Here is a 16,854-nt window from a genome sequence, read left to right as displayed (position 1 = left end):
ATAACTCAGTATCTGATGAGGCAACATTCTGATCAGTGGCAGTGACAGTTGGAAGCAGTGGATGGGGGGAGAGCTATTTAGGAGGTATAGGATTATAGGGCTTGGTAAACAACTGGGCATATTCGTGAGAAACGGGGAAGATCCAGAAAAGCCTCCAAAACCTGAGTGAGCAGGGTAAGTTACTGCGTTCAGTGTTGAACATGCTGAATATGAGGAAGCAGGAGCTCACCCGAGTGGAGAAAAATCATTAAACTGATGTCTGATGGATCTCTATCTTTTTAAAAAATTACAGGGTATTGGCTTTTGTTGTTGTTGTTGTTTTGTTTTTTAAGGAAAGATATATTGAGAATATTTTTAAGTGTATCATGAAGGGTCTGAGCTGCATCTTTAAAGTTTTAACACAATATCCTACACACAAAAAATCAATATTCTACAAACAAATGTCCCCTAAATATGATGCTATGCACCAGCAGCTATTATTTTTTAACTCCAAGATATATTCTAAATATATGTGATGTTCTTTGATGCTTAGGATATTTTGCCTGATTCTTAATTTTTATTTAAGTTTTAAAAGAATGTGGGTAATTAAATATTTCCCTCCATGTTTTCATTTTCCTTTTCCATATTTTCACAAATTAAGCATTCAGAAACAAGCAGTCCATTTATAACTTATATTCTTTTCTAGCCCTTCTAACTTACTCACTCTCTTAAATTAGTGAGAAGAGAAATGGACTTTGTTATTGGTTTTTCTCTTTTTTATAAGGGTGAGAACTATACTTAGAAAGTCTTTCCTCCTAACTTCTTTGGAAACAGTGACATTATTCTATTTATTGTGAATCTGCAAGTATGACATTGATTGACAACTCTGCACTCATTGCTGTCTTTCAAATTACTCCACTTTTCACACCCTTTTAGCAGATGAAGAACTTACTAAGGTGGCTCTAGAATTAGTATTATAACAATCAATGTATTAGGATAAGTCCTTAATATTTTATTCTATTTTTTAAAAATTATCTTTCTATATGCTTTTTTACTTTATATATTTTATATTATGTTTTGGTTCAAATATTTAAATCAAGATTGTTAGGTGGTCATGTTATTTTTTAATATGCCTTCATTTGAATAAACATATGTTAAAAAAAGTGAAAAGTGAAAAAAAGTGAAGTTTTAAGGGAAATAAACATTGAGGTTAATGGAGTTCTAGCTTTATTATGACAGTAAAACACCAACAAGTGTATCCACTTAACTTCCCACCAAAGTAGCTGATCGAAAAATGGTAGGGACATACTAGACATACTAGAGGAAAATGCCCTGGCATTTCTATTAGGAATTTGAAATGAAATTCAGCATCAAATCAAATATTAGTGCTTGACAATTCCTTGTATTTCTATTTTGCTATGAAATCCTTGAGTCATTTTCATGGGAAGAGTGATGTCAACACAAGTAATGTTTTTTGAAGCAGAAAAACATGATATTCAAAAATGATATTGACTTCCTTTTTTTCTTATTAAAGTTCTCCACTAGCAATTGAAGCCAATAAATGATGCTTGTTATACATATGTGAGGACAAAGGATAGATTCAATTTCATCCTTAGGTCACTGACATTTGTAATTGCTAAAAGTTTTGTGTGAATTTACAATGTTATAATAAAAGTAGGGAGAACAGCATCCAAAGAATACCTTGTTCAGTAGGACCAGGAGCAGGTTATGATGAGGAATTCTGGTATCTCTTAAATAAGTCTGACTTCTCCACTAATAATTTTCAAAATTTATGCTTTGGGAAAAGTTTAGTGCTGTAGGAATTTTTAACTTAAAGAGCACACATTGGTCTTTAGACCCCAATGTTTATAACTAATATTGTGCAGAAATTTCTTTTAAAGCATACATTCTTCCAAAACATACACAGTCTTATAACTAGATTTTATATTGAAATATTAAGCAAGTAGATGTGATCACATGTAGACCTTGTGATTTAAAGCTATAGGAAAGGTATCATCCAGAGTTAAAACTCTGGTTGGATTTAAAGAGCAGCAACGGTATGAAAGGAAGATTTTGAAGATGATGACAGTTAAATTATACTCATAAATAAAAATAACCTTGACAAAGACTCAAATTTGGCTGAATTTTAAGGGGAAGTTTGTATCAATTACAAGGGAAAGCTGCCCCACAGAGAAAAGTTGACAATAAAAAAAGGTATCCTAACCTATTTTGGTTAATCTTACCAGTGAAGACGATGGGCAATCTGGATGCTTTGCAGTGAGCGGTGTAACAGAAGTTGCACTAGAGGACTTTCAAGGTTCCATTCAAACTTGACAGCCTGAAATAAGAGATACAATTAGTTTCTTTTTTTCTTTCTTTCCTCAGTAACAAAATTACAGCAAATACAAAGGGACCTAAGAGTCTTGAGAAAGACAGAGAAAACAGCATCAACGTTTTAACAGAATGTTTATATTTGATAGCTTTATTAGTTGGTGTATAACTAATAACAGAGCATACACACAACACACAATTGGGGGTGTGTAGTCTGCTTCCTTTCCTTATTTTTGCTTTAGTATCACAGGATAATAAATAGGAGCAGGTTGTTGGTGGAGTTCAACCATGCCTAGGAAAATAATCTTGGCACAAAAAATAATATCATGAACAGTGTTTGGATATAAAAATGGCATTATTAAGCAGTAGATGTTTCTCTTCTTTTGGAGATGAAATTAATACACACTCAAAGCCTTAAATGAAATCACCAACTGAGTATTAATCTGCAGGCTTTGAAGCTTTCCTTATAGGTTTCAAAGCTGACTGTTCCCACCATAATTCACCCATCCCCAAATCTCCCATGCCTTCATCTGCACTGGGAACAACTTTCTAATGTTTTCTAGTATACCCAACAATGGTGGGAAACACAATCATCAATAGCAACCTTTGATCTCCTTAGGGACCTAATTCAGACCTCCACCCACACTCTATAGGGACTTCACCATTGGCAGTCAGTAAGTATCTGGGCCCCCATCATCTCAGGAATCTGAATAAGTTGTGAAAATGAAAGTCAGGTTTTCTTCCTATCTTCCTAAAAATGCTTATCCCTGCTTGAGAAGCAAAGATTCTACGGTTTGTTGCCCAGTAAGCCATTTAAGTCTCTCTCTCTCTCTCTCTCTCACACACACACACACACACAAACACACAGACACACACACACACAGAGTTTAAGCCAGGTTTTATATCACAGTATAGACAGCAGAAAAAAGTGGGTACAACATTCATTTAACGCACACCTGAAGAAACACCTCAGTATGCTAACCATCCTCAAGGATGGGAACATTTATGAATTCTCAAAGTGTGAGAATGTCAAAGATGATTTCAAAAAATTTGCATAATCTCTCAATGTTGTCTGAATATATAAGACCATAATGTGTGTTGTCTTAAACTGCAGTTGCGGGCTTCTTTAATTTACATGCTAATACTGGACTGACTAGATCATGGGTTGTGTTCATGCCCTTATAGTGAACATATCCTATGAGCATATGACCAGGAGAGATGTCTCAGAATTTACTTCTGTGCTTGTCTTTTATCTTTCTTTTCAGATTTCCCTGTGATTTCTTTCTGAACCCAGTAACTACTTATAGATCTTGAATTGCCGTCCTTACTTCCAAACGCCCTGCTCACTCTGTCTACTGCTACAATGTCCACCTGCATCCTGCCTCACCATCTAGGAGGTAGGCAATATTTTTGGTGCATACTGCATTATTTTGAACTCTCTTCTTGAAACCTACCTGCATTGTTACGGTCTGTGGTTTGCAGTGCCTCTGGGTCTGTGTCTTATTTGATTTCTAGCTATACGCCATACTTTCTGTTTTCATTATGGTCTTAAAGTCCATTCTTATTGCTCTTTAATATAGCCTGTTTAATTCTAATAAAACAATGCATAACAAAAATAAAATGAATCCAGAAAGTAATCAGCAGGGTAGGATTAGATTATGTCTTGTAAAGTTTTTTTTTAAACATCTTTATTGGAGTATAATTGCTTTACAATGGTGTGTTAGTTTTTGCTTTATAACAAAGTGAATCAACTATACATATACATATATACCCATATCTCCTGCCTCTTGCATCTCCCTCCCACCCTCCTTATCCCACCCCTCTAGGTGGTCACAAAGCACTGAGCTGATCTCCCTGTGCTATGTGGCTGATTCGCACTAGTTATCTATTTTATATTTGGTAGTATGCATAAGTCCAGGCTACCCTCTCACTTCGTCCCAGCTTCCCCTTCCCCTTCCCCTGTCCTCAAGTCCATTCTCTACGCCTGCGTCTTTATTGCTGTCTTGTCACTAGGTTCATCAGACCTTTTTTTTTTTTTTTAGATTCCATATATATGTGTTAGCATATGGTATTTGTTTTTCTCTTTCTGACGTACTTCACTCTGTACAACAGACTCCAGGTCCATCCACCTCACTACAAATAACTCAATTTTGTTTCTTTTTATGGCTGAGAAATATTCCATTGTATATATGTGCCACATCTTCTATATCCATTCATCTGTCTATTGACACTTAGGTTGCTTCCATGTCGTGGCTATTGTAAACAGAGCTGCAGTTAACATTGTGGTACATAACTGTTTTTGAATTATGGTTTTCTCAGGGTACATGTCCAGAGGTGGGATTGCTGAGTTGTATGGTAGTTCTATTTTTAGTTTTTTAAGGAACCTCCATACTGTTCTCCATAGTGGCTGTATCAATTTACATTCCCACCAACAGTGAATAGGATTCCCTTTTCTCCACACCCTCCCAGGCATTTATAGTTTGTAGATTTTTTGATGATGGCCATTCTGATTGGTGTGAGATAATACCTCATTGTAGTTTTGATTTGCATTTCTCTAATGATTAGTGATGTTGAGCATTCTTTCATGTGTTTGTTGGCAATCTGTATATCTTCTTTGGAGAAATGTCTGTTTGGGTCTTCTGCCCATGTTTGGATTGGGTTGTTTGTTTTTTTGACATTGAGCTACATGAGCTGCTTGTAAATTTTGGAGATTAATCCTTTGTGGGTTGCTTCAATGCAAATATTTTTTCCCATTCTAAGGGTTGTCTTTTGGTCTCATTTATGGTTTCCTTTGCTGTGCAAAAGCTTTTAAGTTTCTTTAGGTCCCATTTATTTATTTTTGTTTTTATTTCCATTTCTCTGGGAGATGGGTCAAAAAGATCTTGCTGTGATTTATGTCATAGAGTGTTCTGCCTGTTTTCCTCTAAGAGTTTTATTGTGTCTGGCCTTCCATTTTGGTCTTTAATCCATTTTGAGTTTATTTTTGTATATGGCGTTAGGGAGTGTTCTAATTTCATTCTTTTACATATAGCTGTCCAGTTTTCCCAGCACCACTTATTGAAAAGGCTGTCTTTTCTCCATTGTATATTCTTGCCTCCTTTATCAAAGGTAAGGTGACCACGTGCGTGGGTTTATCTCTGGGCTTTCTATCCTGTTACATTGATCTATATTTCTGTTTTTGTGCCAGTACCATACTGTCTTGATTACTGTAGCTTTTTGTATAGTCTGAAATCCAGGAGCCTGATTCCTCCAGCTCCCTTTTTCTTTCACAAGATTGCTTTGGCTCTTTGGGGTTTTTGGTGTTTCCACACAAATTGTGAAATTTTTTGTTCTAGTTATGTGAAAAATTCCATTGGTAGTTTGATAGGGATTGCATTGAATCTGTAGATTGCTTTGGGTAGTAGAGTAATTTTCACAATGTTGATTCTTACAATCCAAGAACGTATCTCTCCATCTCTTTGTATCACCTTTAATATCTGTCATCAGTGTCTTATAGTTTTCTGCATACAGGTCTTTTGTCTCCTTAGGTAGGTTCATTCCTAGGTATTTTATTCTTTTTGTTGCAATGGTAAATGAGAGTGTTTCCTTAATTTCTCTTTCAGATTTTTCACCATTAGGGTACAGGAATGCAGGAGATTTCTGCGCACTAATTTTGTTTCCTGCTACTTTACCAAATTCATTGATTAGCTCTAGTAGTTTTCTGGTAGCAGCTTTAGGATGTATAGTATCATGTCATCTGCAAACAGTGAGAGTTTTACTTCTACTTTTCCGATTTGGATTCCTTTTACTTCTTTTTCTTCTCTGATTGCTGTGGCTAAAACTTCCAAAACTATGTTGAATAATAGTGGTGAGAGTGGGCAACCATGTCTTTTTCCTGATCTTCGTGGAAATGGTTTTAGTTTTTCACCATTGAGAACGATGTTGGCTGTGTGTGTTTCATATATGGCCTTTATTATGTTGAGGTAAACTCCCTCTATATCTACTTTCTGGAGGGTTTTTGTCATAAATGGGTGTTGAATTTTGTCAAAAGCTTTTTCTTCATCTATTGAGTTGATCATATGGTTTTTCTCCTTCAATTTGTTAATATGGTGTATCACATTTATTGATTTGCATATATTGAAGAATTCTTGCATTCCTGGGATAAACCCCACTTGATCATGGTGTGTGATGCTTTTAATGTGCTGTTGGACTCTGTTTGCTATTATTTTGTTGAGGATTTTTGCATCTACGTTCATCAGTGATATTGGTTTGTAGTTTCTTTCTTTGTGACATCTTTGTCTGGTTTTGGTATCAGGGTGACAGTGGCCTTGCAGAATGAGTTTGGAAGTGTTCCTCCCTATGCTATATTTTGGAAGAGTTTGAGAAGGATAGGTGTTAGGTCTTCTCTAAATGTTTGATAGAATTCACCTGTGACGCCATCTGGTCCTGGGCTTTTATTTGTTGGAAGATTTTTAATCACAGTCTCAATTTCAGTGCTTGTGATTGGTCTGTTTATATTTTCTATTTCTTCCTGGTTCAGTCTCAGAACGCTGTGCATTTCTATGAATTTGTACATTTCTTCCACGTTGTCCATTTTATTGGCATATATTTGCTTGTAGTAATCTCTCATGATGCTTTGTATTTCTGCAGTGTCAGCTGTTACTTCTCCTTTTTCATTTCTAATTCTGTTGATTTGAGTCTTCTGTCTTTTTTTCCTGCTGAGTCTGGCTAATGGTTTTTCAATTTCGTTTATCTTCTCAAAGAACCAGCTTTTAGTTTTATTGATCTTTGCTATTGTTTCCTTCATGTCTTTTTCATTTCTTTCTGACCTGATCTTTATGATTTCTTTCCTTCTGCTAACTTTGGGGTTTTTTTCTTCTTCTTTCTCTAATTGCTTTAGCTGTAAGGTTAGCTTGTTTGAGATGTTTCTTGTTTCTTGAGGTATGATTGTATTGCTATAAACTTCCCTCTTAGAACTGCTTTTGCTGCATCCCATAGGTTTGGTGTCATTGTGTTTTCATTGTCATTTGTTTCTGGGTATTTTCTGATTTCCTCCTAAGTTTGTTCAATGACCTCTTGGTTATTAAGTAGCGTATGGTTTAGCCTCCATGTGTTGGTATTTTTTATAGATTTTTTTCCCTGTAATTGATATCTAGTCTCATAGCGTTGTGGTCGGAAAAGATACTTGATATGATTTCAATTTTCTTAAATTTACCAAGGTTTGATTTGTGACCCAAGATATGATCGATCCTGGAGAATGTTCCATGAGCACTTGAGAAGAAAGTGTATTCTGGTGTTTTGAGATGGAATGTCCTATAAATATCAGTTAATTCCATCTTGTTAAATGTATCATTTGAAGCTTGTGTGTCCTTTTTTATGTTCATTTTGGATGATCTCTCCATTGGTGAAAGTTGGGCGTTAAAGTCCCCTACTAGTATTGTGTTACTGTCGATTTCCCCATTTATGACTGTTAGCATTTGACTTAGGTATTAAGGTGCTCCTATGTTGGGTGCATACATATTTACAGTTGTTATATCTTCTTCTTGGATTGATCCTTTGATCATAATGTAGAGTCCCTCTTTGTCTCTTGTAATAGTCTTTTCTTTAAAGTCTATTTTATCTGATATGAGAATTGCTACTCCAGCTTTCTTTTGATTTCCATTGGCATGGAATATCTTTTTCCATTCCTCACTTTCAGTCTGTTTGTGTCTCTAGGTCTGAAGTGTGTCTCTTGTAGACAGCATATATATGGGTCTTGTTTTTGTATCCATTTGGCCAGTCTGTGTCTTTTGGTTGGAGCATTTTATCCATTTACATTTAAGGTAATTATTAATATGTATTTTCCTATTTCCATTTTTGTAATTGTTTTGTTTTGGGTTTGTTATTGTAGGTCTTTTCCTTCTCTTCTGTTTCCTGCCTAGAGAAGTCCCTTTAGCATTTGTTGTAAAGCTGGTGTGGTGGTGTGAATTCTGTTAGTGTTTGCTTGTCTGTAAAGGTTTTAATTTCTCTATCAAATCTGAATGAGATCCTTGCTGGGTAGAGTAATCTTGGTTGTAGGTGTTTCCGTTTCATCACTTTAAATATTTCCTGCCACTCCATTCTAGTTTGCAGAGTTTCTGCTGAAAGACCAGCTGTTAACCATATGTGGATTCCCTTGTATGTTATTTGTTGTTTTTCCCTTGCTGCTTTTAATATTTTTTCTTTGCATTTAATTTTTTTTTCTGTCTACCTTCTTTATTTATTTTTTATTTTTTTGCATTTAATTTTTGATAGTGTGATTAATATGTGTCTTGGCATGTTTCTCCTTGGATTTATCCTGTATGGGACTCTCTGTGCTTCCTGGACTTGATTATTTCCTTTCCCATATTACGGAAGTTTTGAACTGTAATCTCTTCAAATATTTTCTCAGTCCCTTTCTTTTTCTCTTCTGCTTCTGGAACCCCTATACTTGGAATGTTCATGTGCTTAATGTTGTCCCAGAAGTCTCTGAGACTGTCCTCAATTATTTTCATTCTTTTTTCTTTATTCTGCTCTGCAGTAGTTATTTCCACTATTTCATCTTCCTGGTCACTTATCTGTTCTTCTGCCTCAGTTATTCTACTATTGATTCCTTCTAGAGAATTTTTAATTTCATTTATTGTGTTGTTCATCATTGTTTGTTTTTCTCTTTAGGTGTTCTAGGTCCTTGTTAAATGTTGCTTGTATTTTCTCCATTCTATTTCCAAGATTTTGGATCATCTTTACTATCATTATTCTGACTTCTTTTTCAGATAGACTGCTTATTTCCTCTTCATTTGTTTGGTCTGGAGGGTTTTTACCTTGCTCCTTCAACTGCTGTGTGTTTCTCTATCTTGTCATTGTGCTTAACTTACTGTTTTGGGGGTCTCCTTTTCAGAGGCTGCAGGTCTGTAGTTCCCCTTGTTTTTGATGTCTGCCCCCAGTGGCTTAGGTTGGTTCAGTGGATTGTGTAGGCTTCCTGGTGGAGGGGACTAGAGCCTGTGTTCTGGTGGATGAGGCTGCAGCTTGTCTTTCTGGTGGGCAGGATTGCATCTAGTGGTGTGTTTTGGGGGTGTTTGTGACCTTATTCTGATTTTAGGCAGCCTCTCTGCTAATGGGTGGGGTTGTGTTCCTGTCTTGCTAGTTTTTTGGCATAGGTTTTCTGGTACTGTTACTTGCTGGTCATTGAGTGGAGCTGGGACTTGGTGTTGAGATGGAGATCTCTGGGAGAGCTTTCACGATGTGATATTATGTGGAGCTGGGAGGTCTCTGGTGGACCAATGTACTGAACTCTGCTCTTCCACCTCAGAGGCACATGGCTGATAGCCAGCTGGAGCACCAAGACCCTGTCAGCCACATGGCTCAGAAGAAAGGGGAGAAAAAAAGAAACAAAGCAAAATAAAATAAAATAAAATAAATTTATTAAAGTACCAAATAAAAAATAATTTAAAAAAATAAAAAATTGTAAAGTAATTAAAAATAATATTAATAAAGGACAGACTGAACCCTAGGATAAATGATAAAAGCAAAGCTATACAGACAAAATCACACAAAGTCGCATACACATATACACTCACAAAAAGAGAATAAGGAAAAATATATATATATTGCTGTTCCCATAGTCCACCACCTCAATTCTGGGACGATTCGTTGTCTCTTCAGGTAGTCCAGAGATGCAGCGTACATCAAGTTGATTGTGGAGATTTAATCCGCTGCTCTTGAGGCTTCTGGGAGAGATTTCCCTTTCTCTTCTTTGTTCGCACAGCTCCTGGGGTTCAGCTTTGGATTTAGCCCCGCCTCTGCATGTAGGTCACCTGAGGGCATCTGTTCTTTGCTCAGACAGGACGGGGTTAAAGGAGCAGCTGATTCAGGGGCTCTGGCTCACTCAGGCCAGGGGGAGGGAGGGGTATGGAATGCGGGGCGAGCCTGCGGCAGCAGAGGCCAGCGTGAGTTGCACCAGCCTGAGGCTCTGTTTGTTCTCCCGGGGAAGTTGTCCCTGGATCACGGGATCCTGGAAGTGGCAGGTTGCACAGGCTCCTGGGAGGGGAGGTGTGGATAGTGACCTGTGCTTGCACACAGGTTTCTTGGTGGCTGCAGCAGAAGCCTTAGCGTTTCATGCCCGTCTCTGGTGTCCGCACAAATAGCCGTGGCTCGCGCCCCTCTCTGGATCTCGTTTAGGTGGTGCTCTGAATCCCCTCTCCTCATGCACCCTGAAAGAGTGGTCTCTAGCCTCTTCGGCAGTTCCAGACCTTTCCCCGGACTCCCTCCCAGCTAGCTGTGGTGCACTAGCCCCCTTCACACTGTGTTCACACAGCCAACCCCAGTCCTCTCCCTGGGATCCAACCTCTGAAGCCTGAGCCTCAGCTCCCAGTGCCCCCCTGCCCCGGCGGGTGAGCAGACAAGCCTCTCGGGCTGGTGAGTACTGGTTGGCACCGATCCTCTGGGCGGGAATCTCTCCGCTTTGCCTTTCGCACCCGTTGCTGCGCTCTCCTCTGTGGCTCTGAACCTTCCCCCCTGCCACACCCCGTCTCTGCCAGTGAAGGGGCTTCCTAGTGTGTGGAATCTTTTCCTCCTTCACAGCTCCCTTCCATAGGTGCAGGCCCCATCCGTATTCTTTTGTCTCTGTTTTTTCTTTTTTCTTTTGCCCTACCCAGTTTCTTGCCTTTTGGGAAGTCTGACGTTTTCTGCCAGCGTTCAGTAGGTGTTCTGTAGGAGTTGTTCCACATGTAGATGTATTTGTGGGGATGAAGGTGATCTCTACATCTTACTCTTCTACCATCTTGAAGGTCTCTCATGTCTTGGAAAGTTTTAATGTCAGGGTGGAGCACTGAAGTGTAAGGGCAAACCCCACAATGAATGTTTTGAAAATTCTTCTCAACTTTCATTTATTTTCCAGTCACATCATAGATTTTTTTCCATCTCACTTGAGTTTATAATCATCATTTTTTTTTGCGGTACGCGGGGCTCTCACTGCTGTGGCCTCTCCCATTGCGGAGCACAGGCTCCGGACATGCAGGCTCAGTGGCCATGGCTCATGGGCCCAGCCGCTGCACGGCATGTGGGATCCTCCTGGAGTGGGGCACGAACCTGCGTCCCCTGCATCGGCAGGCGGACTCTCAACCACTGCACCACCAGGGAAGCCCTATAACTATCATTTTTAATTAGAGAATAGTTGCAATGTTACTTATCTTTACCTCTGTGTATTTGCTATGTTGGACCCTGTGTTCACCTTGTCTATGAATTTGCATTTGCATTTACAGGCATATGGCTCTCAGCGACATTCCTGGTGCCAAGTGTTATTGATTCAGATTGGGGTTTTCAAATGGATTTAATCTATATAAACTTTTGTAAAAACTTATTTTTTTGAGTTTGGTTAGATACAGCAGGTTGCCAGGTTGCCATATTCATGAGGCATGAGATGAATAGTGTTCCTGCAAGTTGCATTAATCTTCATTTTCACTACACTATCCTGGCAAGCCTAGGGAAGTCAAAACTATAAGGAGTGGTAAAAGCAACTCTATGGTATATATATTTCTAAACCAGCTCTCTCTTTAGGCGGCCTTTAGAGAAGTGCATATTCTGTTTGTAAAGTAACATGGTACTCAAGGCTATTCATAGAAGCTCCCCACTTCAGTCTTAGGGTCTCCTGTCTTAAATTCAAAACCTGAGGCACCTGACACTTAAAATAGCTTGTAACTACAACCTGACATTTCAGATAAGAAAATACCTGTGTTAAAAGCAAGACAAAAGGGCTCCCCTGGTGGCACAGTGGTTGAGAGTCTGCCTGCCGATGCAGGGGACAAGGGTTCGTGCCCCGGTCTGGAAAGATCCCACATGCCGCGGAGCGGCTGGGCCCATGAGCCATGGCCGCTGAGCCTGCGCGTTCAGAGCCTGTGCTCCGCAATGAGAGAGGCCACAACAGTGAGAGTCCCGCGTACCACACACACAAAAAAAAAAAAGCAAGACAAAAGAAAAACATAAAGACCACTGTTTTAGACCTATTCAGCATTCAGTATACAGTTAACTTAGAAAAAAAATCATTGCTTATATTTTGGATATTCAGTCATATATCAATACATGACCATTTGTGTAACTGTTTATATTTCAACATATTCAGACTAAATCAATCCTTGATCGTATTTCTAGATAAATTTATATTATTTTCCAAAATTACTCCAATATTGTGATATTTGATGTCATAAAAGTGTACTACCTGGCAGCAGAATTTGGTTATTAGAAACCACTTTTATATAATCTATAATTAATATTAGAATATGGGAAAAGCAAGAAAAATATTATGAGCGGATGCCTAGTAAATGACTATTTTCTACATAATATTTATTCGGTTAATTTTTTATTGTTTTATATATACAGTTGGATACAAATATTTCATCACAAGCATTTCTAATTTTTTCCTGTTCTAATTAATAAGTGAAGTCGTTTTCTAAAAATTTTCCCTTTTGGCGTTTTTATACCTTTTTTGTAACTGTAACCAATTTTGGCTAGAGAATGTCTGTGGTACCCATATTGACATATGAGCTATAATTTTTTAGCCCTCTGGCTGGCCAAATTGCAATTATCACTTTTATGTAGTCTATTGTTGATTCACTGGGAACTGTTTTAGAGAATTATTGGTTAAAATCCTGGAATCCCTTGGCAACTTTGCTGTTCTTACCTGAACTAGCTGTGGGAGATATTCCAGTAGTTCATCATTCAAGAGGTTGTCTAACTGTTGAACTGCCACTTTACGAATTTCTTGATCTGGAAAACTAATACATAGTAAATATATCTACTAAGCTGTTAACAGTATAAAATAATGCATGAGAAATATCAAGAAAACAGAGAATTAATTTCACTTCCAATGCATTAGATAAAATAATAATCTCACAATCAATTAAGATGCTCATTAGCACCAAATAATCATTCTTTTTCATAGTCTGTACTCTCCTATGAACTGCAGTAGAAAGTTGTTTTGACTTTCAGATCCCTGCCAGCTTTCCTGCCTATAAAATGTGGATTATAGACTATAAAAGATATTTTCTAAAATATATAAAAATTTTTGCTTATTATTTAGCCATATATTTAAGTAAATTATTACCAGCTGGAGACCTGATGGCATATATGATTAAAAGTGGGATATGGTATATTTAAATGAGTTTTGGCCAGATGATAATGAAAACCAGAAATCTAAAGTATCTTACAATAAATAAGCACAAATAACTCAATACAGCTAAATCTTACTAGACTGTTAAGTTCTTGAGGGTAACTATGCCTTACTCATTTTTGGACTGCAAATGCCTGTTGTAAGATTTAGCACCAATTAGACACAATAAAAGTTTGTTACTGAACTAAATTTAGTTAGCATTTGAAACCCTGTAGTTGCTCTTCATATTGGCAGGTTTCTCATCTGTGGGTACATAGGGTTGACTGTACTACACCATTTTAAGTAGGGGACTTAAGCTTCTGAGTTTTGGTATCTGCAGGGGTCCTGGAACTAATCTCCTGAGGATACTGAGGGATGACTGTGCTCCTCTGATAGGCTCCTCCAATTGCCATTCTCTTGCTCCATCAGTAGAAGTAGATTCAATTATCTCTAGCTCCTGGGAAGTGCCTAGATATAACTTTGACACCATACTTAGTATGTAGATTAGTAGATATAACAAGGGTATTGATAAGAGCAATTAATTTTAAACAAGTCTTAAAAAATTAGTATGTATAATTTAAAACTTGAAGGAAACTTTTTATAGTAATTCACTTAAAAACAAAGACATGAATGAACAAAACCCCCAAATCCTTTTGTATGGGAACAAACAAAATACTTTTCAACCAGTCAGGTGAGAGCTCTAAAGACTGGGTCTCAATACTGTGGATGTCAGAAAACTTTAAAGTCTTCAAGGCCCAGTCTCTTTTCAACATGTCAGGTTACTGAAGGGTGAAATGAATACTATGCAGCTACAGTGTAAAGGAAAAAATGGCATTACTCAGTATCTCCCAACTGTCCTTGATAGCAGTTTGAAATGCACTGCTTAAACAGGTTACATATTTTTTTTTCATTTAAATTGAGCATTTCAATTGCAAGAAGAATTTCACTTCCAAGGTTAGTCATCCAAAACCCTTATTTCTGACCTGCAAATACTTTTGCAATAATTTTCTCCCTATGAACATTCTAGCAATAAGACCTAGTGAGAATGTAGTCCAGGCACATCTCAAGAAGTACCGCTAAGGTCAGGACATCTTAGCATAGCATTAAGCACAGATGGAGAGCAGAAATGGTGTAATAAAAATGCAAAGCTGGAAGAAGGTCAGCTTGTTTTAGCACCCTAAGACTTTATTTTCTCCTAAATGTCTCCTAAATATTTTCTCGAAATGTGATTGACTAATTTATTATCCTCAATTACTAAACCATTTGTCTGTGGCTTGTAGATGTCAAGGTCAGTTTGAGGACAGTTTGAAGTCTTAGAGGGAATAGTTAGTTGGTATATTTTGTTGCCTAAGTGATGACTTAGGTCCGATACTAGTCATCCATGCCTTCCTGTGTGCCTACTTTATCTTATTGATGTGAATGACAACAAAGAAGGAAAAATAGAAAACAAACATCACAACAAAACAAAAACCTTTGGTGAACACTATACTGGTAATTATGTATTTATTTCCAAACACTAGAAGGTAAACACTCTGAAATCAGAAAAATTTTGCCTGTTTCATTCATATATGTGTCTGCATTGCCTCTAGATTGGTGGACACTCTCCACATATTTGAGAAATGTCTAAACTGAATTAATTATCATTCCACTTAAAACATCTCTACTATCAGACTTCTGTCTTGCAGTCTGTGTTATCACCTTTCTCCAGTCATGTAGGTCTGAAATTTTAATGGTTATATTTTCTCCCTCTTTGCCCTCTTCATTTAATTTTTCCCCCTTTCCATCTGGTGAAATTCTATTCACCCTTGAAGTCAAAGCTCAAGCATCAATTTACTGGTGAAGCTGTCCCAGCCACTTTCTAGCCCCCTGTTGAGTTCACCACACCCTTCTCTATGGGATTCTATACACATGGTTGAGGATAGGCTCAATCATTTATATCCCTAGTCCAAGCATAACTGAATATATTTGTGGAATGCCTAGTAGTCTCTTATCTTTATATCTCATCAGTTGCCAAGTTCTGTTGATTTTTCTATCCCAATGGCTCTAGCATCTACACTTGTTTCAATTTCTTCTGCAACTGTCTATGCTAGGCCATAATTATCTCATGCTGGTATTAGCATTTTTCATAGCAATACCTTATAACATTTCCAGAATTATTTTGTAAGTTCATTTCTCATAAACCATTAAATGTTTTTCTATTTTCAAAGGACCTCTCAGGCCCATACTATTCATTTAGATATTCAAGGCTGGCTGAACACTCCAGATTTTTCTACTACTGTAATACTGAATAAACTGCTCTGGCTCATTGTATGTTATTTTTATTTTGAAAATCCTATGCTCATTCTCATCTTTGTGAGCACTGTAACCTCTGCTTGAAACACCCTCCCTTCTCTTCTTAAAGTTTTAGTCATCCTTCAAAATGTGGATCAAATCCCCTTGAAGGCCACTACGCCAATCTTTAGCAATCACTTCTCTGAACTCCAAGGGCCTTGAGTGGTTAAATCCACTGGGCAATTAGGATATGCTAGTGTGTATTAGGATTTATCATTTTATATATATGTATCTTCATTCCTCAGCTAGTGAATATATAAACTGAAGATAAAGATTGTTCTATCTTCTTTTTTTTTTATTTCTAGAATTTAGCACCATGCTCCATACATGTTGAGTGATTAATAAAAATGCATTGGCCATGAAGATAATAATGAAGAAAATCATACTATGGAGCCCATCTTATTTCTTGTGCTCTGAGATAATTTACATTGGTAGCAATAGGCTTAATTCCACAAACACCACTCATACAAATTCCAGATTTTTTTTCCCTCTCAGTCAAACAGTAAGAGAAAAACAAATCTGAAGGTAATGGAAAAGAAAGGTTTATTTTCTTTTTTTCAGGCTCCTCAGGAACAGGAGAACAAAAAACTAGTAATATCTGTATAGTATAGTCCAAAAGGAAAATTATATATTGTATTAACATGTGCAAATGCTGGGAAGAATGTTTTTGCACCTTCATAGAAAGGAATGTCTCTTTTTATTCATTACTGTCGCTTGAAGTTCAGGAAGAAATTGGAAGAGAAATTGCTAAGAAATGAACCACAAGACATCTTGAGATGTGACTAAGACCTAACGACATTAAAACATATCCAAATATAACTTGAATTTGACTATTTTAGGAAGAGTTGGTCACATTAAAAGAGATGCTGGCAGTGTTGGTGAAGTTCCTGCGAAATGGGCTCTTTCATATATTGCTGGCAATATACGGGAACATGTATTTAAAAAGAATCTTTAAAATGTGCTTACTCCTGTATCTAGCAATTCTACTTTGGGAATTTTTCCTAAGAAAATAATCAAAGGTGTGTGTGAGGATATATGTATGCAAACAAAATTGGAAATAATATAAATATCTAAAAATAAGCAGTTAAGTTAAA

At 37.3% G+C, this 16,854-nt stretch overlaps 1 protein-coding gene across 1 annotated transcript in view; it reads right to left on the bottom strand.

The window, feature by feature from the left end:
* The window catches only part of PIK3C2G (phosphatidylinositol-4-phosphate 3-kinase catalytic subunit type 2 gamma), a gene marked incomplete at its 5' end in the record, with an annotated part of 318,729 nt that overhangs the window by 183,916 nt on the left and 117,959 nt on the right, over nucleotides 1-16,854 (bottom strand). Inside the window, 2 exon segments of the mRNA XM_081248761.1 lie at nucleotides 2,223-2,317; nucleotides 12,962-13,055. Of these exon segments, the coding sequence (XP_081104887.1) occupies nucleotides 2,223-2,317; nucleotides 12,962-13,055 (189 nt within the window).

Source organism: Mesoplodon bidens (genome assembly GCF_964165515.1).
Source record: "Mesoplodon bidens genome assembly, chromosome: 11".
In the NCBI taxonomy this organism is placed as follows: Eukaryota; Metazoa; Chordata; class Mammalia; order Artiodactyla; family Ziphiidae; genus Mesoplodon; species Mesoplodon bidens.
Note: the sequence above shows the minus strand (reverse complement) of the source record. Positions and strands in the feature narration are given on the sequence as shown.